At 43.2% G+C, this 26,662-nt stretch overlaps 1 protein-coding gene across 2 annotated transcripts in view; it reads left to right on the forward strand.

The window, feature by feature from the left end:
• The first annotated feature begins 803 nt into the window (after window positions 1-803).
• The window catches only part of LOC134359507 (myelin and lymphocyte protein-like), a 29,975-nt gene continuing 4,116 nt past the window's right edge, over window positions 804-26,662 (forward strand). Inside the window, exons 1-3 of one of the 2 annotated variants that reach the window (XM_063072855.1) lie at window positions 804-1,036; window positions 18,886-19,053; window positions 24,093-24,218. In XM_063072855.1, the coding sequence (XP_062928925.1) occupies window positions 947-1,036; window positions 18,886-19,053; window positions 24,093-24,218 (384 nt within the window). In that variant the 5' untranslated portion in view covers window positions 804-946. Of the gene's footprint in view, window positions 1,037-18,600; window positions 18,701-18,885; window positions 19,054-24,092; window positions 24,219-26,662 lie in introns of those variants that run through there. The other variant, XM_063072862.1, reaches the window with a different exon arrangement.

Below are 26,662 nucleotides of genomic sequence, written 5' to 3' on the forward strand. Positions count from 1 at the left end.
GGCTTGCTTGGGTTAGTTGAGCTGAAGGGCCTGTTTCAATGCTGTTTTACTCTTTGAGTAATCTTTAAGCTACTTAAAAATAGGCACGTGGGCACGTGGACAAATGGTTAAGGTGTTCGACTAGCGATCTGAAGTTCATGAGTTCGAGCCCCAGCTGAGGCAGCGTGTTGTGTCCTTGAGCAAGGCACTTAATCACACAGTAGTAAGCTATCTACAGGATTTGAAACAGATCTTTGTAAGCTTTACAATATGAACACTGTCCGCCAAAGATGGCTGCCGCCATGATGCAGCTGTACAAACTGGAACAGGATAGGTGAGGTGACGTAAATCAGTGACGTGCATTGTGGTATTTGAAAAACCGACTAACTAGTTAACAGAAATATTTAGCTAAATGGTTATTTTCAATAAGTATAATTATTAATTACTACATTAGTTTAGGTAATTAACCTTTTGTGCGCACATTAATTTCCTTTATGCGCTGGTTGAAAAACGTGTGCGCGCGCACACGCTCACACAGCTTAGAGGGAACATAGTCGACAATACTCTTTTCCATAGATGCTGTCTGGCCTGCTGAGTTCCACCAGCGTTTTGAGTGTGTTGCTTGTAAAACAAAAGTCCTGTTCCTGCCACTTGAATGATTCAGTTCAGCACCTTTTGACTTCCACTGTGAACTAACCAAGTGAAGAAATCTTCCACTGGACCATAAACATAAGTTACACTGGAGTCAGAAACATCTTGCAGAACTTCCCTTTCCCCTGCCATCTCGTTTAAATTCTCACTTGGAAAGGGGAGGAGCTAAGGGATGGAAGGTTAAATTGACAGGCATGCCTTAGCTAGCTATGAGTATAATTCTGAAGCTCATTAAAGCACAACTGCAGAGTGTAGGATAACTGGGGCTACACTCACGCTCACCAAGCCACCTTTCTTGAGACTTTCTCAGTGCATCATGTCGACTCCAGCTGATTCAGATAGTCCCATACCATCTGGGATGAAAGTTTGTACGTCATTTCCAGAACTCCTCATGATAGCTGAATTTGTGAGTATTATTTTGTTGTACTTCTAGTAGATGTGTTGTTTTGCATTGGTCCTGTGAATTGCAGTAAGATTCTGCCAGGCTCTTTGATACCCCATGGAAAGAAAAAGATAATTGGTAAATGGTGTAACTGCAGTAAAGAACGCGGATATATGTGAGGAATCAAGCATAGCAATAGAGGCTGAGAGAAAGACTGACAAGGAAGGAGTAAGACAAAAAAACCTCCGGGAGAAGGTTCAGGAGCTTGAAGACTCGTAGGGCCAGATTTGGGAACAGCTTCTTTCCAACTGTGATAAGACTGCTGAACGGATCCTGACCCGAATCTGGGCCGTACCCTCCAACTATCCAGACCTGCCTCTCGGTTTTTTTTGCACTACCTTACTTCCCATTTTTCTATTTTCTATTTATGATTTATAATTTAAATTTTTAATATTTACTAATTTTTACTATTTTTAATATTTAATATTTGTAATTCAGGGAGTGGGAAGCGCAGAATCAAATATTGCTGTGATGATTGTACGTTCTAGTATCAATTGTTTGGCGACAATAAAGTAAAGTAAATAGAAGAGACCAATGTGGTACAAAATATTCAGAACAAGGACAATCGAATCAATTATTTATTATTTACTACAACACACATAAAAATTGCTGGTGAACAAGAAATAGTACGAGATTTGAAAGTGGGAGGGAGAGGGGGAGATCCAAAATGATAGGAGAAGACAGGAGGGGGAGGGATGGAGCCAAGAGCTGGACAGGTGATTGGCAAAAGGGATATGAGAGGATCATGGCACAGGAGGTCTGGGGAGAAAGAAAAGGGGGAGGGGGGAAGCCCAGAGGATGGGCAAGGAGTACAGTGAAAGGGACAGAGGGAGAAAAAGGAGAGAGAGAGAGAGAGAGAAAAAAAAATAATTAAAAAAATAAATAACGGATGGGATGTGAAGGGGAGGTGGGGCATTAACGGAAATTAGAGAAGTCAATGTTCATGCCATCAGGTTGGAGGCTACCCAGAGGGAATATAAGGTGTTGTTCCTCCAACCTGAGTGTGCTTTCATCTTTACAGTAGAGGAGGCCGTGGATAGACATGTTAGAGTGGGAATGGGACGTGGAATTAAAATGTGTGGCCACTGGGAGATCCTGCTTTCTCTGGCGGACAGAGTGTAGGTGTTCAGTGAAACCATCTCCCAGTGACCACACAATTTATCCTCTCATATCCCTTTTGCCGATCAACTTTCCAGCTCTTAGCTTCATCCCTCCCCCTCCTGTCTTTTCCTATCATTTTGGATCGCCCCCTCCCCCTCCCCCTCCCACTTTCAAATCTCTTACTATCTCTTTTTTCAGTTAGTCCTGACGAGGGGTCTCGGCCTGAAACGTCGACTGCACCTCTTCCTAGAGATGCTGCCTGGCCCGCTGTGTTCACCAGCAATTTTTATGTGTGTTGCTTGAAATTCCAGCATCTGTAGATTTCCCCATGTTTGGATTATTATTTACTATTGAGATACAGACTGGAATAGGTCCTTCAAGCTGTGTTGCCCAGCAATCCCTGATTTAATCTGAGTCGAAGCACGGGACAATTTACAATGACCAATTAACCTACCAACCAGTATGTCTTTGGACTGTGGGTGGAAACCAGAACACCCGGAGGAAACCCACACGGTCATGGGGAGAATGTACAGACTCCTTCCAGGCAGTGGTGGGATTAGAGCCTAGGCTGCCAGTACTGTAAAGCGTTGTGCTAACCACTACATTACCGTGTTGCCCCACGAGAGGGGAGCATTGATGGAGAGGAAAGAGAAGGAATGAAAGAAGTGAGGGTAGCAGGGTCAGGGAAAGAGAGGAAAATGGAAAGGATGGAGTACAAAAGAGAGACAAGGATTGATAAAGAAGAGAAAAGGAAAGGGATGGGGCCACGAGAGAGAGAAAATGTAGGGAGAGAATGGAACAAATGAAAATAGGAAGAAAAGATTGGAAAAGTGGAGACTGAAATAAATAATTGCAATTGTTTTGGGTAAAACATGAGAAGGCAACTTATTCTGTGTTGCATAAACAAAAGTAAAATAATGGATGATAAATGCTGGGAGAGGAAGCCCATACTCTCTCAGTGAGTCTGTGGGAACTGAGTACATGCTTGCAAGCGAGAGAGAAACTGCCTTTAGCTGGTATTAGTTTTTGCAGTCACGGACATGTCTCAGTTTCGCAACCACTCATTAATTAGGCAAACAAACAGTGGGGGAAAAATGTAGTATAAGGTAAAAAAGACGCGAGACAACCTAAAGGTTATTTCGTCCTTCAGTTCTTACTGCTAATATGGGTTTATAGCTTTGCAAGGATTTATTTAAGTTTTGGGATTGGTCAGAGGCTGCAACATAAGTCACCTATTTACCTGTAGGGCAGGTGAATTACAGAGCCATAAATTTAAACTGAGGGAGTAAGTGTTAGAGTGGATTTTTTTGGGTAGATGATTTGTTTACACTTTGGCCACCAGACTTCTATTTGACAAAGTACTGTGGATTGAGTTCACAACAATGCGCTTCCTAAACAGGTGTAAATACCAGATGCTTCTGGCACTGTAGTTTGACCTGATGCTGTAGTTTCGAAGACAGTATTATCTATACATTATAAATATTAATTGTCTTCTATGTTAGCATGGGAAATGCCAAATAAATGTATTGTAGACTTAACTTACATTCCTAAAGGCTGTGGATACCAACCCGACATGTTGGCGTCGGATGGAAAGGATGGTGTGATATTTTGTATGTAGCTTCAATAGGAAGCATTGTCTATAACTTTTTAAGTAGCGATTGCCTTTGTGTTCAGCATATAAATATCGAGCCCACATTGGACTAGGAGACCTTTCTACGGAAAGCGTCTCCGTCCGTATGATGCCTGCTGTACCTCATTGTGCCGAATAAAGAAGCTGCTTTGTACCTACCAGTGACTCTGTCCCTCCGCTGATTTCCCACGCTACAACAGTATGGAGGCTTAACATGTACAGCAACTGAACAGTCAATGCTGGTGCAAAGCTGTTCTTTTATCATCAGCTTTTCTTGCTTCAAAGGCACTGTTTTATATTTTCGGGAAAATTACTTTATACGCTGTCCATCTGCCCTGACGTATACTTGCATTTGGCCAGTATAAAGATGAATTTTTTTTGACATTGCACAGAGTAAGACCCTTCAAGCCCTGCTGCCCAACGATCCCCTGATTTAATCCTGGCCTAATCACGGGACAATTTACAATGACCAGTTAGCCTAGCAACCGGTACGTCTTTGGACTGTGGGAGGAAACAAGAGCTTCCAGAGGAAACCCACACGGTCACAGGGAAAATGTGCAAACTCCTTACAGACAGTGTTGGGAATTGGACCCGGGCTGATGGTATTGCAAAGCACTCTGCTAACCACTACGCTACTGTACCATCACTGAACCAAACATAATTACTGAATCTCAGGATTCAATAAAATCAAAAAATATGGGCAGTCAAATTGATATTGCTCATGCTAGACTATCGTCCTGTCAAACACACCTGTGATCCATAGAGGTACACAAATGAGATTGTTCCTGCTTCCTCAGGAAGGTAGCCAACATGGTCAAAGACCTCTCCCACCCTTGTCATACCTTCTCCTTCCCCCTCCCATTAGGTCGCAGTTACAAAAGCTTGAAAAGGTACACTATTGGGTCTAAGGACTATTTATCCTGCTGTTGGATCTGGAGTAACATTCATTTCATTCTCCTTTACACTTGAACAGGAAATGACATTAAACAACTCTGATGTCTAGAATAATCTGCATTCTGCTATTGCCTTTCCTTTTGTAAAGATAAAGGTTAGCTTTACAACTACATAAGTGTTGTTTGCATTGCAAGTGTCACCAACCTTCCTGTGCCATTGTAGCATGTCTACAACTTACTAACCCTAGGCATTACATCCTTGGAGTGGTGCTGTAAACTGCTGCGCTAACCACTATGCCACAACGCTGCCCTCGGTGAGCTAATATTTTGGAATGATCTGAAAAATCCTCCCTCTCACCCCACCCCCAGGCCATGCTCTTTTCTCGCCGCTGCCATCAGGTAGAAGGTACAGGCGCATCAGGACTTGCACCTCCAGGTTCAAGAATATTTAGTCTCTCAACCATCAGGCTCTTGAGCAAAGGAGTTAACTACATCCAGTGAGATGTTTCCCCAACCAATGAGGTGATCTCATTTTAAGGACTCTTTTATCTTGTTATTTCATGTTCTTATAATTTATTGCTATTTATTTATATTTGCATTTGCACAGTTTGTTGTCTCCTGCACTCTGGTTGATCTTCATTGATCTTGTTATAGTTACTGATCTATAGATTTGCTGAAATCCCCACAGCGAAACAAATCTCTGGGTTGTATGTGGTGATGTACAGTATATGTACTTTGATAGTAAATTTACTTTGAACTTCAATCTTTGGGATGTAATTATTTTTCACTATGTTTTTGGTACATGTGACAATAATAATTACCAATGTGTTGGTGGTAAACAACATTCAAAAAATATCTACAGGGACCCCTTGATCTTATGGTTGAAGGATATGTGATTACTGCAGGAAAATGGCTATCAGTGTAAAAGATCAGCTGTGATCATATTGAATAATAGTATCATTAGAGGGGCCTGAATGGATTAATCCTGCTTTATTTCTTCTCTTCTCAGTCAATAGATCAGTTAAGAAAAGACACAACAGAATTATTTCAATTAAAGGCCCTCAAGTTTGATTCTTGAACTTCCTTCAGTAGGCTCACTGACCTTAACCACTTTACCAAATGGGCATGGGTATTGCAGTTAAGCTAATGCACCTGCAGAATTCTAGACTATTGATCTGGAGATCAATAGCTCCTGCTATCCTTCTGGTCTCCTCCACTGGAAACATGAAAATGAATGAATGAAATTTATTCCGGTCAGTACAAACATACCAAAAAGCGTCATTTTCAACGATGATTTCATAAGACAAAATTACAACAAAAAAACATAGATATTCTTTAAAACAGACCGAAAGGGTGTAGGCTGAAGCTACAGCTTATTACGTCTACCCCTCTTACTTGTACAACAACATATTTGGCATCAATCATCATATCAAAACAAAAAATTTCACAATCTTTTAAGACAAAATCCAATTCAAAGTATCATTTATTTACATTCCCCCCATTCATTTTAAATCATGTATTTTATATATTCATTAAATTATTTTTAAATACTTTTTTAAACTTAAGTGTGGTGCATATTTTTAAATTCTCACTACAACTGTTCCATAGATTCACCCCTCTGGCTGAAATACAATGATTTTTTTTACATTTATGTAGTGATGCCAGCTGAGTATTGCACTCCCAGATTTAACTTAATTTAACATTCTGATTGTTTAGTAAAAGACTGGAAGAACAGGTCTCTTGCTCAAGATACCTCAGGGCATTTGTAACCCTGCTGGAATTAATGGAATCAGGAATGGAGGAGGGCATAACATTTGAGGCTTGAAGAGAATGCCACATGTACCCTCTCCTTCAAGGGCTGCTCCTGAATTCGGAGGCTGTGCCCTCTGATAAGACCATAAGAGTTGATCAAAGACATAGTTATGGATAACTCCATAAGAACTGAACTCCTGCTCAAGGTCTAGTCAATGCATTGAGTTCAAGAGTCAGGAAGTTATACTGTCACTTTATAAAACTCCAGTTCGACCACATTTGGTGTATCGAAAGTATGCAGAGACTTCGGAGAGGGTACAGAAAAGGTTTGCCAGGATGCTGCCTGAATTAGAGGGTGTATGTTATAAATGGAGATTGGACAAATTAGTGTTGTTTTCTCTGGAGTTGCGGAGGCTAAGTGAAAGCCTGCCATAAGTTCACAAGCCAATGAGAGGCATATATAGAGTAGATAGCTGGTATCTTTTCCAGGGTCGAGATGTCTAATACTAGAGGACATGCATTTAAGATGATGGGGAAAAGTTCAATGATACCCAGGGCAGGTTTTCCACACAGAGAGGGGCGGGTGCCTGAAGTGCACTGCTAGGGGTGGTAGTAGAGGCAGGTATGGTGGAGACATTTCAGAGGCTCTCGGATAGGCATGAAACTATGCAGAGAATGGAAGGATATGGACCACGTGCAAGTAGAATGGATGAGGTATCATTAGTTAATTAGTTTGGCACAATATCATGGACCGAAAAGCCTGTCCTGAACTGGACTGTTCTCTGAATCACAGACTGGATTCCATCTATCCAGACGTACAGTGACATGAGAACATTAATAGGCTATTTGGATCCTCAAACCTGCATTGCCATTCAACATGATCAGAACTGATCTGCCTTAGGGGTCATAGTTCTCTTTTGCGCCAGTTCCCTTCAATTCTCCAGTTTTCCAAACAAAGGTCTACTTTATTTTGATCAAGCTGCCGCAATCTTCTAGTGCTGAGAATTCCATAGATTCACCACCCTCTGTGAGAAGTAGTTTCTTCTCACGCCAGCTTTGAATGCCTGCCTCCTAATTTTGCTACAATGTCTCCCTCTTTGAGAGTCCCCATCTGACCTTACTAATGCCTTTGATGTTATCATTCAACAGGAATTGGGGACTTTGCTTTCCCATGTAAGTTCTCTAGTCTCCTAGCTGTCCTAGATATTCATTGAAGTGTATGAGAAGGTGACACTTCCACCTAACATCCCCAGGACCAAGTTCCTTTACTGATCAGTCCCCTCTGCACAGCACTGTCCTCTGAAATATAGGATTTTGGCAAGGTCCCGGAAATAGTGGGCAATTTTCCATGTAGAACTTAGAACATAGAGCAGTGGAATGCAGGAACAGGCCAGTTCTTCTGCACTGTAAGCCAGAATGCCAATATAAATTCCATGTCTGCCTGCACATAGTCTCTATCCTTCCATTCCCTGTCTGTTCACATTATGTTCACATCAAAGTCAAAGTAAATTTATTATCAAAGTGTGTCACCATATACTACCTTGAGATTCATTTTATTTCAGGCATTTACAGGCAAACAAATACAATAGAATTTGTGCAAAAAGCTATGCATAAACAAAGACTGACAAACAACCTATATACACAAGAAGACAAAGTGTGCAAATTAAAAAAAATACTGAGAACATGAACTGCAGAGCCCTTGAAAGTGAGTCTATTGTTCAGTTGAGGTGAGTGAAATTTTCCGTGTAAGTTCAGGTCATAACTGTTCCTGACCTGGTGGTGTGGGACCCAAAGCTCCTGTACCTCCTGTTCACTGGCAGTGGTGAGAAGGGAGCGTGACCTGGAATGTGGGGTTCCTTGACGATGGATGTTGCTTTCTTGTGGCAGTTCTCCTTATAGATGTGCTCAGTGATGGGGAGGTCTTTGCCAGAGATGGACTGAGCTGTATCCACCACTTTTTGTAGTCTTTTCTGTTCCTGGGCTTTAGTGTTTAAGTTTTAGAGGCATGCTGAATTTCTGCAAAATTCTAAGAAATTAGAGGCCCTGTCATGCCTTCTTTGTAATGGCACGTACATGCTGGTCCCAGGACAGATTTTCTGATATGATAACACCAAGGAATATAAAGTTACTGACCCTCTTCACCTTCGATTCCCCTAATGAGCTCTGGCTTATGGACCTCTGGATTCTTCCTCCTGTAGTCAATATTCAGCTCTTTCGTTTTGTTGTCATCGAGAGAGATGCTGTTGTGGTGGCACCACTCAAACAGATTTTCAATCTCCTTCCTACATGATGATCCGTCACTATCTTTGATTCGGCCACCTGCAGTGGTGTCGTCAGCAAAGCTAAGTATAGCATTGGAGCTGTACTTAGCCACACAATCATAGGTATAAAGTGAGTAGACTGGGAGATAAGCACACAGACTTGTGATGCACCTGTGCTGATGGAGATTGTGGAGGAGATGTTGTGTCCAATCCATACTGACAGGTATCTGCAAGTGAGGAAATCGAGGATCCATCTGTACAAGGATGTACCGAGGCCTAGATCTTGGAGCTTAGTGATTAGTTCTGAGGGAATGATAATGCTGAATGCTGAGCTATAGCCAAAGAAGCTCGCCTAATGTACTGTATGCATCTTCATTGTCCAGATGTTCCAGAGCTGAGACCCAATGAAGTGGCATCTGCTGTTGAGCTATTGTGATGGTAGACAAATTGGAGCGGATCCAAGTCACTCCTCTACTTCATGGCCAACCTCTCACAGCACTTCAGCATAGTGGATATACACTTGGTGGCCACCTTATTAGGTACACCTATACACCTGTTTGTTGATGCAAATATCTAATTAGCCAATCATGTGGCAGCAACTCAATGCATGAGAGCATGCAGACATGGTCAAGAGGTTCAGTTGTTGTTCAGACAAAACATCCCAAGGGGAAAGAAATATGATATAAGTGACTATGACCATGGAATGATTGGTGCCAGGCAGGGTGGTTTGAGTATCTCAGAAACAGCTGATCTCCTGCAATTTTCACACACAATAGTCTCCAGAACTTGTAACTTGTAGACACTAGTGTGAAAAATAAGCAAAAAAAAAGTCCAGTGAGCAGCAGCTCTGTGGGCAAAAATGCCTTGTTAATGAGAGAGGTCAGAGGAGAATGGCCAGACTGTTTCAAGCTGGCAAGAAGGCGACAGTAACTCAAATAACCACACGCTACAACAGTGGTGTGCAGAAAGGCATCTTTGAACGTACAACATATCAAACCTTGAAGTGGATGGGCTACAGCAGTAGAAGACCACAAATGTACACTCAGTGCAGTGGTTACTCTATTAGGCACCAGAGGCACATAATAAAATAGCCGCTGACTGTAAGTGTTATGATATGATGTCATTAAAGCAGGTTACCTTGTTCATCTTGGGCACTGGTATAATTGAAACAGGTGGGTATCTCAGACTGCTGAAGCAAAAGGATAAAGATATAAATGAATGCCCAACCAGCTGATTAGCACAGGACTTCCAGGTACAATATCAGGTCAAATGATTTCTGTTGGTTCGTTCCCCCCCCCCCCCGCCCTCCCGAAGGATGTTCTGACATCAGCCTCAGGGGGTTCATGAATCTAAATTAAATTCAGGTTTAGTGCATAATTCCCACTCGGCGTGTGCAATGGCTTTCTGGAGGCCACACCTGGACCTCTTGTACTTTCCTGGAAGGCCAGTCCTGAATGCCACCAAACTAGCCCTTGGCTGATTGTGAATGTCTTGGTTCATCCTGGCCTTGAGGTCAGGTGGTGCCTCTGAATGATTTTATGGGAACACAATTGCTCATGAGTGTCATATAAGGTCCATGAGAATTGTGGTGTATTTTTTCTCGTCCTCTGGATGAGAACCTCTGTGACGACACATCTGGAAGTGTGGGGGATGAGATATGCTCAGTGAAGCAGGGAATGCAGAAATCTCTCATTTCTCTCTGACGCAGCGATCTTGCCCTTATGTTGTCTCTTGCTCCCATTGGCCAGCAGAATGCTATGGAGGAAAGTCATGCTCCCAGCTGCTTCAGTCCGGTCTGAAGACACTCCCAGCTTTCTCTTTTCTGGCAATGGCAGATATCCCGCGGCTTTCAGGTGCTGTACCCGCAATCCCTGAGAGTCAAGTTCGCTGAGTCCTTCAGAAGATCGTAAAATCACTGGTACATTTAGACGGTTCAAAAGTGTGTTTTCTTAAAGGGAAATTACAGGCTGCAGATTGCAGTGGTAACAGCTCAGAAGACTTGGTTTTGTGAACTGACAGCAAAACATTAGTGTGAATCAGCAGAACAATCTTGGATTTAGTACAGTTCCATCTTGATGTTCCTAAATGTCTCCTCTGGCACTTAATATCCTGTAAACAAAAAACTCATAAGTACCCTTTAAAATTCCTTCCTTTCATTTTAAAATTATGCCCTCTAGTTTTGACATTTCCACTCTGCGAAAAAGACTCTATCTACCCTGAATAAGCCTCCTAGTTTTCTGTACTTCGGTTAGATTACTCCCCCATCTCTGATGTTCAGGAGAAAACAATCTAAGTTTGTCCAGCCTCTCCTTATAGCTAATATTCTTTAAGCCCAGCAAAATCCCGATGGATTTCAAAGAAGACACGACAGCACCTCAACTTTCTTAGAAATTTGCACAGATTCAGCACGACATCTAAATTCTTGACAAACTTCTATAGATGCATAGTGGAGAATATTCTGACTGGTTGTATCAGGGTCTGGTATGGAGCGATCAAGACAAGGAAAGCCTAAAAACTGTGGTGGATACAGCCTAGTCCATCAGAGGAAATGCCCTCCTCACCGTTGAGCACATCGACAAGGTGCGCTGCCACAAGAAAGCAGCGTCTATCATCAAGGACCCCCACTATCCAGGCCATGCTCTCTTCTCACTGCTGCCGTCAGGAATGTGGTACAGGATTCTTGGGTCACGTACTACCAGGTTCAGGAAAAGTTATTCAACCATCAGGTTCCTGAACCAGTGTGGATAACTTCACTCACTTCAACCCTGAACTCATCACTGAACACAACCTCTGGACTCACTTTCAAGTACTCTACAACTCAGTATTATTTATTAATTATCCTTTTTGCATTTGCACAGTTTGGTTGCTTGTCAATTTTTGGGTGTAGATTTTTATTCATTCCATTGTATTTCTTTGTTCTACAGTGAATGTCTGCAAGAAAGTGAATCCCAAGGTGACATCTACGTACTTTGACAATAAACTTACTTTGGCTTTGACTTTGAACCCCTTCTGTATCTTCTCCGAAGCCTCCACATCCTTCTTGTGAACTGCAAATAATATTCCAAACGACACACACAAAATGCTGGAGGAATTCAGCAGGCCAGGCAGCATCTATGGAAAAGAGTAAACAGTTGATGTTTTGGGCTGAGATGCTTCATCAGAACTGGAGAACAAAAGATAAGAAGTCAGAGTGAGAAGGGGAGGAAGAAATAGAAGGCAGTAGGTGATGGGTGAAACCGGGAGAGGGGGAGTGGCGAAGTAAGGGGCTGGGGAGTCAATTGGTGAAAGAGATAAAAGGCTGGAGAAGGGGGAATCTGATAAGAGGGGACAGAAGGCCATGTAAGAATAGGAAGGAAGAGAGCGCTGGAGGGAGGTGATGGCAGTTAAGGAGATAGGGTGAGAGATGGGAATGGGGAATGGTGAGGGGGGGGGGTGGCACTACCAGAAGTTTGAGAAATTGATGTTCATATCATCAGGTTGGAGGCTGCCCAGATGGAATATAAGGTGTTGTTCCTCCAACCTGAACGTGGCTTCATTGCGGCAGTAGAGGAGGCCGTGAACTGACATGTCCAGATGGGAACGGGAAGTGGAATTAAAATGTGTGACCACTGGGAAATCCTGATTTTTCTGGTGAACAGAGCGTAGGTGCTCGGCAATGCGATCTCCCAATCCACGTCGGGTCTCACCGATATACAAGAGGTCACATTGGGATCATCGGATACTGTAGATGACCCCAACAGACTTGCAGGTGAAGTGTCACCTCACCTGGAAGAACTTTTTGGGGCCCTGAGTGGCAATGAGGGAGGAGGTAGGGGCAGGTGAAGCATTTGTTCAGCTTGCAAGGATAAGTGCCAGGAGGGAGGTCAGTGGGGAGAAACGACTTGACAAGGGAGTCGCTTAGGAAGTGATCCCTGTGGAAAGCAGAAAGTGGGGGGCAGAGAAAGATGTGCTTGGTGGTGGGATCCCATTGGAGATGGTGGAAGTTATGGACAATTATGTACTGGACGTGAAAGCTGGTGGAGTGGTAGATGAGAAAAAGAGGAACTCTGTCCCTGGTGGGGTGGTGGGAGGATGAGGTGAGGGTAGACGTGTGTGAAATGGAAGAGTTGCGATTGAGGGCAGCATTGATGGTAGAGGAAGGGAAGCTCTTTTCTTTGAAGAAAGAGGAGATCTCTTTAGTTCTGGACTGAAAAACTTCATCCTGAGATCAGATGTGGCTGAGGGAGGAACTGAGAGAAGCGGATGGCATTTTCACAACTAACAGGGTGGGAAGAGGTATAGTCCAGGTAACTGTGAGAGTCAGTAGGTTTATAAAAGACATCAGTAGATAAACTGTCTCCAGAGACAGAGACAGAGAAATCAAGAAAGGGGAGGGAGGTGTTGGAAATGGACCAGGTAAATTTGGGGGAAGGGTGGAAGTTGGAGGCAAAGTTGATGAAGTCAAAGAGCTCGGCATGAGTGTAGGAAGCAGCACCAATGCAGTCGTTAATGTGGCATAGGAAAAGTTGGGGGAGTGATACCAGTGTAGGCTTGGAACATATACTGTTCCACGTAGCTGACAAAACAGGCAGGCATAGCTGGGACTTATGCATATGCCCATGGCTACACCTTTTGTTTGAAGGAAGTGAGAGGAGCCAAAGGAGAAATTATTGAGAGTGAGGACCATTTGTGCCAGCTGGAGGAGAGTGGTGGTGGAGGGGAACTGGTTGGGTCTGGTATCCAGAAAGAAACGGAAAGGTTTGAGGCCTTCCTTATAGGGGATGGAGGTGTATAGGGACTGGACATCCATAGTGAAAATAAAATGATCGGGGCCAGGGAACTTGAAATCATTGAAGAAGATCAAGAGCGTGTGAAGTGTCACGGATGTAGGTAAGTAGGGACTGAAGCAGAGGGATAAAACTGAGTAGAGGTATGCAGGTGTAAGTTCAGTGGGGCAGGAAAAAGCAGAAACAATAGGCCTCCCTGGACAGCCAAGTTTGTGGTTCTAGGATAGGAGATAGAAACGGCAGGTGTGGGTTGTGGAAACTATGAGGTTGCTGGCAGTTGTTAGGAGATCCCCAGAGTTGATAAGGTCAACGATGCTGTTGGTGACAATGGCCTGGTGCTCCTTAGTGGGGAGTAAGTAAGAGGATGTGTTTGAGAGTTGTTGTCTGGCCTCAGCAAGGTAGAGGTCAGTCTGCCAGACTGCTACAGCACCCCCACCTCTCTTATCTGCAGGTTAGATGGTGTGGTTATGATTACTGCAGAGAGAGTGGAGAGCAGTGCGTTCGGAATCAGTGAGTTCGGAACTGGAGAGGAGAATGGTGAAGTCGAGACGATTGATGTCCCATCAGCAGTTGGCAATGAAAAGGTCCAGAGCAGGCGGAAGACCAGAGCTGGGTGTCCAGAAAGAGGAGGAGGGTTGAAGGTGGGAGAAGGGGTCATCGGTGCAAAAGAAGTAGGCACAAAGACGGAGGTGGCAGAAGAGGAGCTCAGTGCCATGGCGGGCCCGGAACTCACTGAGGTGTGGGCGCAGGGCCATAAAACTGAGGCCCTTAGTTAGGACAGAACATTCTGCTTCGGAGAGGGGAAGCTCGGAGAGGATGGTGAGGGCCCGGCACGGATGAGAGCAGTGATCGGGGTTGGGGGAGGGGGTCTTGGTAGTATCAGAGGAGAGGGGAGGGTTGGGATGTTCAGGGACGATGGGGTGAGAGGAAGTTGGAGTCTCCAAGGACCCAAGAGCTGGCAGTGGGTCCTGAGAGACACGGGATTGCAGAGTGTTGGTGGGGGAAGGGGGCATGGGGGTTCCAGTGGTAGCGCATAAAATCCTGGTTGGAGACTTCCAAATATGGCCGCACTGAAGCTTTATTCAGTTGCAATATGATTTCCCTATATAACCATATAACATACAACAATTACAGCACGGAAACAGGCCATCTCGGCCCTTCTAGTCCGTGCCAAACTCTTACTGTCACCTAGTCCCAACGACCTGCACTCAGCCCATAACCCTCCATTCCTTTCCTGTCCATATATCTATCCAATTTAACTTTAAACGGCAACATCGAACCTGCCTCAACCACTTCTGCTGGAAGCTCGTTCCACACAGCTACCACTCTCTGAATAAAGAAGTTCCCCCTCATGTTACCCCTAAACTTTTGCCCTTTAACTCTCAACTCATGTCCTCTTGTTTGAATCTCCCCCATTCTCAATGGAAAAAGCCTATCCACGTCAACTCTATCAATACCCCTCATAATTTTAAACACCTCTATCAAGTCCCCCCTCAACCTTCTATGCTCCAAAGAGTAAAGAATAAAGACCTAACTTGTTCTATATTTATAAATATAAAGACCTATATTTATAATCAATTCCCTAATCAATGAAGGCAATCCTATCTACTTGCGTTTCCACTTTCAGGGATCTGCAGACTTGCTCCCAAGTGCCCTGCCATTTACTGTATACAATCCTCTTGCACTTGACCTTCCAAAATATTACATCTCACATTTCTCCAGATTAACCTCCATCTGCCATTTCACTGCACACATTTCTAACTGGCCTATATCCCACTGAATCCTTTGACAGGCTTCACAACTTTGCCAATTTTTGTGTCATCTGCAGGGTTACTAATCAGACCACCGACATTTTGACCTTGATTTCTTATTGCCACATGTACCAAGATATAGTGAAAAAAATAGTCTTATATGTCATCTGTTCATAGAATCCCAAAACATAAGTATGTCAAGTTGATAAACAGTGAAAAGCAATACCAGGAAGCAAAATATTGTGTTAGAGTTATACTTAGTGAGCAAGGGTAGTGCAGGTAGAAAGGAAGGGGCAAAAACCAGGAGGTACATTAAGAGAAATCAAGAGTTCATCTTTTGAGAGGTCTATTCAAGAGTCTTAGATCAACGGGATAGAAGTTGTCCTTGAGCCTGATGGCGTGTGTTTACAAACTTTTGACTCCTACACCCTATGGAAGACGGGAGAAGGGAGAACGCCCCGTGTGGGAGAGTCTGATTTTGTTGGCTGGTTTCCTGAGGCAGCCGAAAGTGTAGATGGGGTCAGTGGAGGCAAGGCTGGTTCCCATGATGTCCTGAGCTCTGTCTGTAACTCTCTGCAGTTTCTTGCAGTCCTGACTGAGCAGTTGCCATACCAAGCTGTGACGTATCCGGATTGGGTGCTTTCCATGGTGCATTTGTAAACGTTGATGAGGGTCCATTAGGCCATGCTGGATTTTATTAGGCTTCTGAGGAAGCAGAGATGCTGGTGTACTTTATTGGCCATAGCATCTCTGTGGCTGGACCAGGACAAACAATTGGTGATGTTTACACATGGGAACTTGAAATTCTGAACAATCTCCACCTCAGCATCATTGATGCATTCAAGGGCATCCACTCTGCACCACTTCCTAAAGTCAAAGACCAGCTCTTTTGTTTTGCTGATATTGAGGGAAAGGTTGTTGTCTTGACACCATGTCACTAGGCTCTCAATCTCATCGCAATAACTTAAGTGTATCACTGATTCTTGCAAAGCATCACTGGTCACAGGATTCTGGTCAGAAAAAACAACTATCTACAACTTGCCTCTGTCTCCAAGTTAAAGTTGAATCAAAGCAGGGCTTATTGAGTGGCATTGAATGTATCTAGTTCCAGCATTGAGAGAACCCAGAGACCATGGATAAGTGTCAGAAAATGAGTGCATCACCTTACAAAATATGCAGTCCCATGAGAAGCATCCTGCTGTCTTGGTGGGAGAGTCTACATTGACCTCACTTGCCACCTCAGGATCCACAAATCTGGAGTAGAGTATAGTCATCCTCAATCCTAAAAGACTGCTGAAGAAGAAAAAGTAAGAAGGATGGATAAAGAATCTTACTTTGTTCAATTCAAAGTTCAAAGTAAGGTTATTATCAAAGTACATATATATCACCATATACAACCCTGAGATTCATTTTCTTGTGGGCATACTCAGCAAATCTATAGAACAATAACTATAACAGAATCAATGAAAGATTGCCCAACTAAGGCATTTAACCAGAGTGCACAATAAACTGAGCAAATATAATAAAACAATAATAATAAATAAATAAGTAATAAATATTGATACAATGAGAAGATGAGTCCTTGAAAGTGAGTCCATTGGTTGTGGGAATATTTCAATGATGAGGCAAGTGAAGTTAAGTGAAGTTATCCCCTTTGGCTCAAGAGCCTGATGGTTGAGGGGTGATAACAATTCCTGGAGCTGCTTGGAGTGAGCCCTGAGGCTTGTGTGCCTTCTTCCTGATGGCAGCAGTGAGAAGAGAGCATGACCTGGGTGGTGGGGGTCCCTGTTGATGGATTTTGCTTCCCTACCTGCCTCGAAGAAATATAGGATATAGAACAGTGCCTACCATGCCTGACCCTGGTCCCAGTCTAATTAATCCCATCTGCCTGCCTATGGTCCATATCCCTCTATTCCCTGCCTGTTCGTGTAGCAGGTGGTTGGTAAAATACTCAGGGTTCCAACCCTTCTCCGGACAGCTGGAGCTAAGGAGGAATTCAAGGTTCTCATTCAGAGTGGAGTTAAAATGAAGGAAGGACAGAAGTAAAAGTGAGGTGGAAACTAGGCCTGAAACCTAAAGATGACGCAGAGGTCGTATTGAAAGCTAAGGTCAGATATAACAATGGATAATAGCTAAAACTAATGTGAAGCAGACACTAGGAATGAACCATGTTCATGGATAACTTGTGAAACAAATTCAAGGCTGAAGACTCTTCACTATAATGATCCCCTCTCTACTTCTCAGCACAGCTGGTAGAGCTACGGCCTCACAGCACTAGTGGCCAAGGTTCAATCCTAGTCTCCAGTACATCAGGTTCTCCGGTTTTATTCCCCCAGTTTTTGGGTGAGTATTAGAATCTGGATGAGAATGATGAGATTTATATCAAAGGGTGTTTGATGGTCAGCGCAGACTTGGCAGGCCAAAGCACTTGGTTCCGCACTGATGAATTCTGGGACTCTGAGGGACACGTATTCATTGGTTCTAGTCACCTCAGCTATTCATTGAAAACTACAACTGTCACCCTCAGAGGGCCAATCTGTCTAGAAGGTACAGTATTCCTGTCAGGTACAGTCTTGAGACATTTTGCACAGATCTGTAGTTATTAATGCAGGAGGAATTCTGCCTCATTCACCTCTCCAACTCCTTCATTTTGCACAGATATTGTCAAATTATAACAACAGCTTCTGGATAGTCCATACAGACACCAAAAAAGACACAAGCCTCAAAGGTGAAAGATTTGGGCATGACAGGTCCACCATTATCATCAGTTCCCTCCCAATGTGCTGCACTTACTATATGTCAGTTCACAATTACTCTGTATATTATCCCGAAATGAATCGGTATTAGTTCCCTCCACCATTTCCCAAAGGAGTCCATTCCACGGAGTGATCATTGTTGCTGTTTTTGTTACTGAATAATCCTGCCTTTCAAGTGCAGGCTGTGGTGGGCCAAGTGAATGTGCTGCTGGATGGAACACCAAGTTAAGGGTCTTCCAATTTAAGGAATTTTGACAAGTATTTTGGTGCTCCAATTTAAGGGATTTTGACAAGTATTTTGGGCAATGCCAAGGGAATTATGAATAAGCCAAAATGTCTGCAAGAACATAAAAATAAGGAGCAAGAATAGGTCATTTGGCCCCTTAAGCCTGCTCTGGCATTCAACAAGTTAAAGACTAGTTTTCTATCTCATCGATGAGTGCTGAAAGGAGACCTGATAGAAGTTTATAAAATCACGAGAGACATAGAATATACAGCCAGTATCTTCTTTTCCTGGTTTGAAATACCTAATACTAGATGAAATGTATTTAAGGCAAAAGAGAGGAAGTTCAAAACTTGCAGGACAAGTTTATTACACAGTGTGCTGGGTGCCTGGAATGCACTAATCGGGGTGGTGATGGAGGCAGGCACTAAAGTGGTATTAAGAGGATCTGCATTAAGCACATACAGAGAATGGAGAGATACGTTTCACGTGCAGGCAAGAAGGGAATAGTTTAGGTGTTATTGGCTTAATTAGTTCAGCAGGGCATAATGGGCTGAAGAACCTGTTCCTGTGCTGTACTGCCCTGTGTTCTGTGTTCCAAATTTCTCTTCATTTCAAACTACAAGTAAAAAGAGATGACTATTTTATTCACTAACTTTTTTTTTGCCTTGTGTTTCTAGGTTTTTGGTGGCCTTGTTTGGATCCTTGTGGCTTCATCTCGAGTTCCTTTCGCTTCAGATCAAGGCTGGCTGATGTTTGTCTCAGTCTTCTGCTTTGTTGTAACTACATTGCTGCTCATAATGTACTTGGTTGGAGTTCAGAAGAGGTCCTCTGCATTGATTGTGGTGGTAAGTCTATATCCGTTGATTGGCTCTGTATTATCACACTGTTCCCATTGCAAATGTGCTGTAATATTCTAACTCCTGGAACCTAAGACCATAAGACATCGGAGCAGAATGGCCAAAGCTAAGTGCAAATTAGAGGAATAGTGCCTCATATTCCACATGGGTATTATCCAAACTGATAGTGTGAACTTTGAACTTGCTAATTTCTAGTAACTGCTGCTGTCTGTTTCATTCAGCCTTTATTTTCCTCCTGATCCAACTGATGCCTATCCTTTTCTGGAAAGCTGCCCCACACCTCTGTCTCTTTTCTTTCCTCTCCTGATCTATCCCTATACTTGTCCGAGCCCCTATCATCCTGTTTCCAACCCCTTCCCCACCTTCTCTATCTGCCCATCACATTCCTCCCACTGGTTCCTTTCCCACTTCATTCCGTGATCCACCATCTTCTCCTATCAGATTCAATCATCTTCACTTTCTAACTTCACTCCCACTTTCCTCCCTTCCTTATCTGCCTGTCATCTCCTCACCACCGGCTCTTGCTCCAGCTCTCTCCCCCCGCCGCCCCCTCCATATCACTGGCTATCTCCCGACCTTCTTTCCAGTCCAAACAAAGGGTCTTAGCACCAAATGTCGCTTATCCACCTTAGTGGTAGATAATAGTGTTATTCCCTATGTCACTCAGTTAGGCGCTCCCACAGGGGAGGAGTTGACAGATTGTGTAAGGAGAGTATCAATGAAGTTCAGTTGAACAGCCTGTGTGCTGTTGTGCTGGTGTGCGCTCTGCATTCACCCTCAATCTCGAGCACAACAAGTCTAATAGCTTGGGGCAGGTGACCAAAGAGGCAGAGTAACCCTCTCACTTTGCCAGAGTGTTCAGGTAGTCTGCCCTGACCTCCATTAGAGTCGGTGTTTTTTAAAAAGAGTTTTAATGTTGAAAACATTTCACAAAGTGAGACTGTTCTTAAAAATAAGGAATTGGTAAAAAAAGAGGAAAATAAAGAGAACGAGACACCATTAAAAACAAAGAGAAAGGCAGTTATAGTGTTGGCAATTCTTTTTTTTGCTTATGTAAGGAGCATAAGTTTCGTGCTATGGGTAAAGTGAACTGAATCGTTCAATTTCAGTGACCACAATTTCAGTGCTGTTCTATAGACAAGAAGTACATACATAGTTTTTCTTTTTTTTTCAAGAAAGGGGAGATGTATTAGATAATAGAGTTATTCCTATTTCACTCGATTGGCCACTCCCACATAGGAGGAGTTCACATGTTGTACTAGCAGAGTATCAGTAAAGTTCAGTTCAATAGCCTGCAAGCTGACGTGCTGGTGTGTGCTCTGCACCATCCCTCAGTAACGAACATAACCCCTGACTCACCGATTTCCTCCAACTCTTTTGTATGTTGCTTCGCATTTCCAGCATCCACAATCACGTGTGCCTCCTTAAGCAATTATCTACTGCTTCCTCTGTGCGGTTTACAATAGGGAAAACTCAGGGAGATACCTTAATCGCTGGTGTCACTGCTTGTATATTTTACATTATTTAACAAACAATCTTTCAATTAGAAGAGATTGTCTTATCAGTTTGCAAACTATATCTACATTGTGAGAAAACTTGTTCTTTGTGAGTTGATATCTGGGGTCCAGACCAGTCACTGAGTCATAAAGTCATAGAAAAATACAGCACAGAAACAGGCCCTTCAGTCCATCTAGTCTGTGCTGAACCAGTTAAACTGCATACTCCCATCGACCTGCACGTGGACCAAAGTCCTCCATACTCTTACCAACCATGTACTTATCCAAATTTCTCTTAAACGTTGAAATCAAGCTCGCACGCTTGTGCTGGCAACTTGCTCCACAATCTCACAACGCCCTGAGTGAGAAGTTTCCCTTTGTGTTCCCCTTAAACTTTTCACCTTTCACCCTTAACCTATGACCTCTAGTTGTAGTCCCACCCAAACTGAATTGAAAACGCCTACTTGCATTTAGCCTATCTGTATTTTTGCATCTAATTTTGCATCTAATCTATCAAATCTCCCCTCAATATTCTACAATCCAAGGAATACAGTCACAACCTATTCAATCCTTCCCTATAACTCAGGTCCTCCAGTCCCAGCAACATCCTTGTAAATTGTCTCTGTACTCTTTCAACCTTATTTACATCTTTCCTGTAGGTAGGTGACCAAAACTGCAAACAATACTCCAAGTACGACCCTATCTACCTGTGGCGCCACTTTAAATGACTTATGGACCTGTATTCCCAGATCGTTTGTTCAATCGCACTCTTCAGTGCTTTACTGTTCACTGTGTGAGACCTAGCCAGGATGGTCCTATCGAAGTGCAACACCTCGCAGTTGTCCGCATTAACTTCCACCTGCCATTTTTCCAGCTGGTCCGGATACCACAGCAAGCTTTGATGGTCTTCCTTGCTGTGTGCTACACACCCAATCTTGGTGTCATCCTCAAATGTGCTGATACAGTTAACCAGTATCATTCAGATCATTGATCTAGATGACAAACAACAATGGACACAGTACCGATCCTTGTGGCACTCCTCTACTCATGGGCCTCTGGTCAGAGAGGCAATCATCTACTACCGCTCTCTGGCTTCTCCCACAAACCCAATGTTTAATCCAATTAACTACCTCATTTTGAATGCTGAGCGACTGAACCTTCTTGACCAGCTTTGCATGAGGGACTTTGCCAAAGGCCTTGCTAAAGTTCATATGGACAATATCCACTGCCTTGCCTTCGTGAACTTTCCCAGCAACTTCCTTGAAAAACTCTATAAGATTGATTAGACATGACCTACCACGCACAAAGCCATGCTGACCATCCTTAATCAGTGCATGTCTATCCAAATATTGATATATCCTGTCCTTTAGAATAACTTTCAAAAACCTTCCCACTTCTGATGTCAGGCTGGCCAGCTTATAATTTCCAAGTTCTTTGTTAAACAGCAGAATGACATTAGCTATCCTCCTTCACATGTACCTCCCATTGATTTAAATATCTCTGCTAGAGCCCCTGCAATTTCTATTCTAGCCTCCCACAGGGTTCAAAGGAGTACCTTGTCAGGCCCTGAGGATTTATCCATTCTAATTTGCCTCAAGACAGCAAACACCTCCTCCTCTGTAATCTGTGTAGGGCCCATGACCTCATAACCTCACTGCTCCTTTGTCTCACTTCTATAGACTCTGTGTCCATCTACTGAGTAAATACTGATGTAAGAAATCCATTGAGTCCAGACCCAAAACATCGAAAGATGCTGCCTGACTTGCTGAGTTCTTTCAGCATCTTGCATTTTGCTTCTGATTCTAGTGTAGCCTCCTCTCTACTTGGAGGATCAACACCTCATATTCTGTCTAGATAGCCTCCAACCTGATGGCATGAACATTGATTTCTCCAACTGCCGGTAACATTTCCCCCTCCTTCTTCCCTATTCTTTATTTCCTCATTCTGGCCTCTTGTCCCTTCTCCTCACTTCTCCCTGGTGCCCCCCCCCCCTTCTCTTTTTCCAGTGGATCTCATCTCTTATCAGATTCCTTCTTCTCCAGCTCTATGCTTTTTCCGCTTAACATCTCCCGGCTTCTTACTGCATCCTGCCTCCCCCACTCGCCTAGCTTCATTTATCATCTTCTAACATCCACCCCCCACCTTATTCTGGCATCTTCTCCCTCCTTTTCCAATCCTGATGAAGGGTCTCGGCCTGAAAAGTCAACTGTTTATTTGTTTTCGTAGATGCTGCCTGGCCTGCTGAGATCCCCCAGCATTTTGTGTGGGTTGTTATTGCAAAGCTGCTCAGCAATCCCTGACATATCTCAAAGTATGTATTCAGTATACAACCCTGAGGTTCGTCTTCCCATTGACAGCCGCAAAACAATGAAAACCATGAAACCCATTCAAAGAAAAACATCAAATCCCCATCACGTAAATGGCAAAAAAAAAAGAGTGAAAAACACAGAAACACAGAATGTAAAAAGTGGGCCCACAGAGTCATCAAACGGGCCCAGGCATATGGAGCACAGTTCAGTTGAGTTCAAACTATGCCATGCGTTATCTGCAGGTCATCCTGATCAAAATTGAAAAAAATAGCAAGAAGTAAAAGGAGTGATCAGAAACCGCAAACACATCATAATGTGATCTACAGAGGCCAATCCACAAACTGTTTGATTAAACCTTGCCCAAGGCCTTGCATGCAGGCACCATCCTCTGGCAGTGTCGAGCAAGGGGGAGAGAGAGAGAGACCATTCGAACACAGAGACCTTCCTCTGGGAGCAGTGGGTGAGAGGGCGAGAGACCGTCCAATGTAGATGCCTTCCTCTGGCAGCAGCGAGGGAGAAAGGCTGGTAGACGGTGCTAAACACCTGCCTGCCTACCACTCTCACCTTGATGATTTCAATCATCCTCAACGCTTTAATCGGCGAGGTCGGCAAGAAGTAGAGTCAATCATGAGCTGGCGCCCGTCTCCAGGCTTCTTGGCCTTGAGTCCACACAATTCACTCGAAACCTCTTCGAACACCCTTGGAGAGAGCAAAGCACCAGATCGTTCATTCAGCCTGAAAACACACCACCAAAATATCAATCACAGGTTCCAAAAGTAGCAGAGCCACATCCGAAAAAGAAGAGGAAGACGCAAAAGAAGTAGTTTTGTGAACTGTCTGAGGATGTTCACTGGTGCCAGCTTCTTCTAGACAGCAGCTGCAATTAACTAGGCTACATTACCATTTAAATTCACTCAACCATTGATACTGCCTTGTTCTCTCCACCTCTCCCCCTCCGCAATACAAATCACACTGCTTCCCGAACTTTTCCCAGTCTACCCAATGTGAATGTGAATCACTAACTTGCTTTTATTTTTCTACAGATGCTGCCTGACCGGCTAAGTATTTTTGGTAATTACAGCTTTTTTTGGGGGGGGGGGTCTTTCACTCCTGAAATCACTTCATTTTTCTCAATAGGCGGAACATTAATTCAGCAAAGAAGCCGTTTGTAAAATGATTGTGTAGATTGGTTTCTCATTGTCTGTTTCTTCTTCCCTTCCAGGATGTTTTCTACCACTTCATATCAGCAATGTTTTATTTAAGTGTTGCCATTTTGGAGACCAGTGACACAAGGTTTCGTACAGTATTTTTAGAAAATAAGCTTCATAATCTGAACATTGCTGCCACAGTAAGTCTTTGTACATTTGTAACGTCAAAGAAGGCTAGAATTTTAGTCTATATTTCTTGAACTGTAGAAGAATGAGGAAAGACCTTATCAGACATATAATATAATAGGACGACGGTGAATGTTGAAATGTTTTCACTTATGACAGATTCTTGAACCAAAGGGCATAGATACAAAATAAGGGACTCACTGAAACTGAAGTCTGTAGAATTACAGTGAATCCCTGAAATTCTCCCTCCCAGGGGGTGGTGGTAGCCACTTCATCAGAAACATTTAAGGTGGAAGTAGATAAATATTTGAAATATTGAGGAATTGTTCGGAATGACCACTTTAGTACTGTAATGTCTCTACCACTCCACATTCTTTCAATATTTTGGAACTGGATGAGCAGCAGGTAAGGCTGGGAATGACCCTGCTACAGCACAGAAGGCTGCGGGCCAGGTGTTGGAAGATGGGTTCAGTTCAGATGGGTGCCTTCTGAATGGCAAGGATGTGATGGACAAAATGGTTCAATCTTCCTGCTGATGTCACTGTAACTCTACGCACAGGATCTTGTCACTTTAGGTCAAAACCCAGCATATCAGTAGATTGATACTGTGAAGGGCTGCAAAAGTTGTGCATGTAATTTCTACATATAACCAGCAATGGGAAACAAGTTTGACCCGATTATTTTAATGGACTCAGTCTCATTCTGAAATATCTGAAGTTCAAACCAAATTTATTATCAAAGTACATACAATAGATGTCACCACATACAACCCTGAGATTCGTCTTCACATGGGCAAACTCTGTAAATACAAGAAACATGATAGAATCAATGAAAGACCACACCCAACTGGACAGACAAATGACCAATGTGCAAAGGACAATGCACTGTCCAAATACAAGAGAGAAGAAACAATAATAATAATAATGATGAAAACTTACAAAGAAAATATGAACTGAAATGACAAATTTCAGAAAACATTATGTACATTTGAATGCATGTAGATTAACTCTAACTAGGACAGAAGGGGGAAGAGGAATAACAGACTTTAAAAATCTACACAACAGTCAGATAAAACTGTGAAGGATATATTTTCATTAACGAAAACAGGATTCAGCACTCCACACAAGCATATGCAATTTTGATAAGAAGTACATACCACTGAACTTAAATGAGAGTGCAGCCCAGAAAAATGAAGTTATTATCACTATTGAAGAGAAAGTTAACCAATGGAAGAGCATGACTCTCCATGGAAGACACCCCCACGATCTGAGCAGACTAGATGTCGACAAGGAAGCGTTGAACATCTAGCTCGGATTTGGAGACCTCTTCCCTGAAACAGAAAGGTTCCTTGTGGCAATACAGGACCAGTTAGTTGACGCAAAAAAGATCAAAAATACATAGTCATAGTCATACTTTATTGAACCCGAGGGAAATTGGTTTTTGTTACAGTTGCACCATAAATAATTAGATAGTAATATGTAAATTATGCCAGGAAATAAGTCCAGGACCAGCCTATTGGCTCAGGGTGTCTGACCCTCCAAGGGAGGAGCTGTAAAGTTTGATGGCCACAGGCAGGAATGACTTCCTATGACACTCAGTGTTGCATCCCGGTGGAATGAGTCTCTGGCTGAATGTACTCCTGTGCCCACCCAGTACATTATGTAGTGGATGGGAGACATTGTCCAAGATGGCATGCAACTTGGACAGCATCCTCTTTTCAGATACCACCGTCAGAGAGTCCAGTTCCATCCCCACAACATCACTGGCCTTACGAATGAGTTTGTTGATTCTGTTGGTGTCTGCTACCCTCAGCCTGCTGCCCCAGCACACAACAGCAAACATGATCGCACTGGCCACCACAGATAAAAGACACATAATAAAAAACCACCAAATTCAAGATGAAAAATGCAGAAAATACCAAAAGAAACCAGGAACAAGTCAACACAGTTGAATGCTGCAGCAGTTTAACTCAATCTGATTACTTACACAGTGGCAATTATCATTCACCAAAATCTTGCTTTAAATACAAACTCATAAAAGAAACCATACCTTACTATCAATACAAGCCAAGAAGAGCCTGGCCTGGGTGATGGGGTCTTGATAATGGATGCTGTTTTTCTGCAAGAGGGCTCAGTGTAGATGTACTCAATAGTGGGGAGAACTTTACTCAAGATGGACTGGGTATCCGCTACTTTTTTTGTAGGTATTTCCATTTGATGGCATTGGTGTTTCAATATCATGTCACGATGCAACCTTTCAATATACTGTCCATGGCACTTTCATAGAAGTTTGTCAAAGTTTTAGATGTCATGCCAAACGTTCACAAGTTTCTGAGGAAGTAGAGGTGCTGTCGTGCTTTCTTCGTAATGGCACTTACGTGCTGGGTCCACAACAGATCCTTTTATGTTGAGAAGTGGAAATCGTGTATAAAAGTGTTTAACTGATTGGATCAAGGCAA

Source organism: Mobula hypostoma, chromosome 2 (genome assembly GCF_963921235.1).
Source record: "Mobula hypostoma chromosome 2, sMobHyp1.1, whole genome shotgun sequence".
Taxonomy (NCBI): domain Eukaryota; kingdom Metazoa; phylum Chordata; class Chondrichthyes; order Myliobatiformes; family Myliobatidae; genus Mobula; species Mobula hypostoma.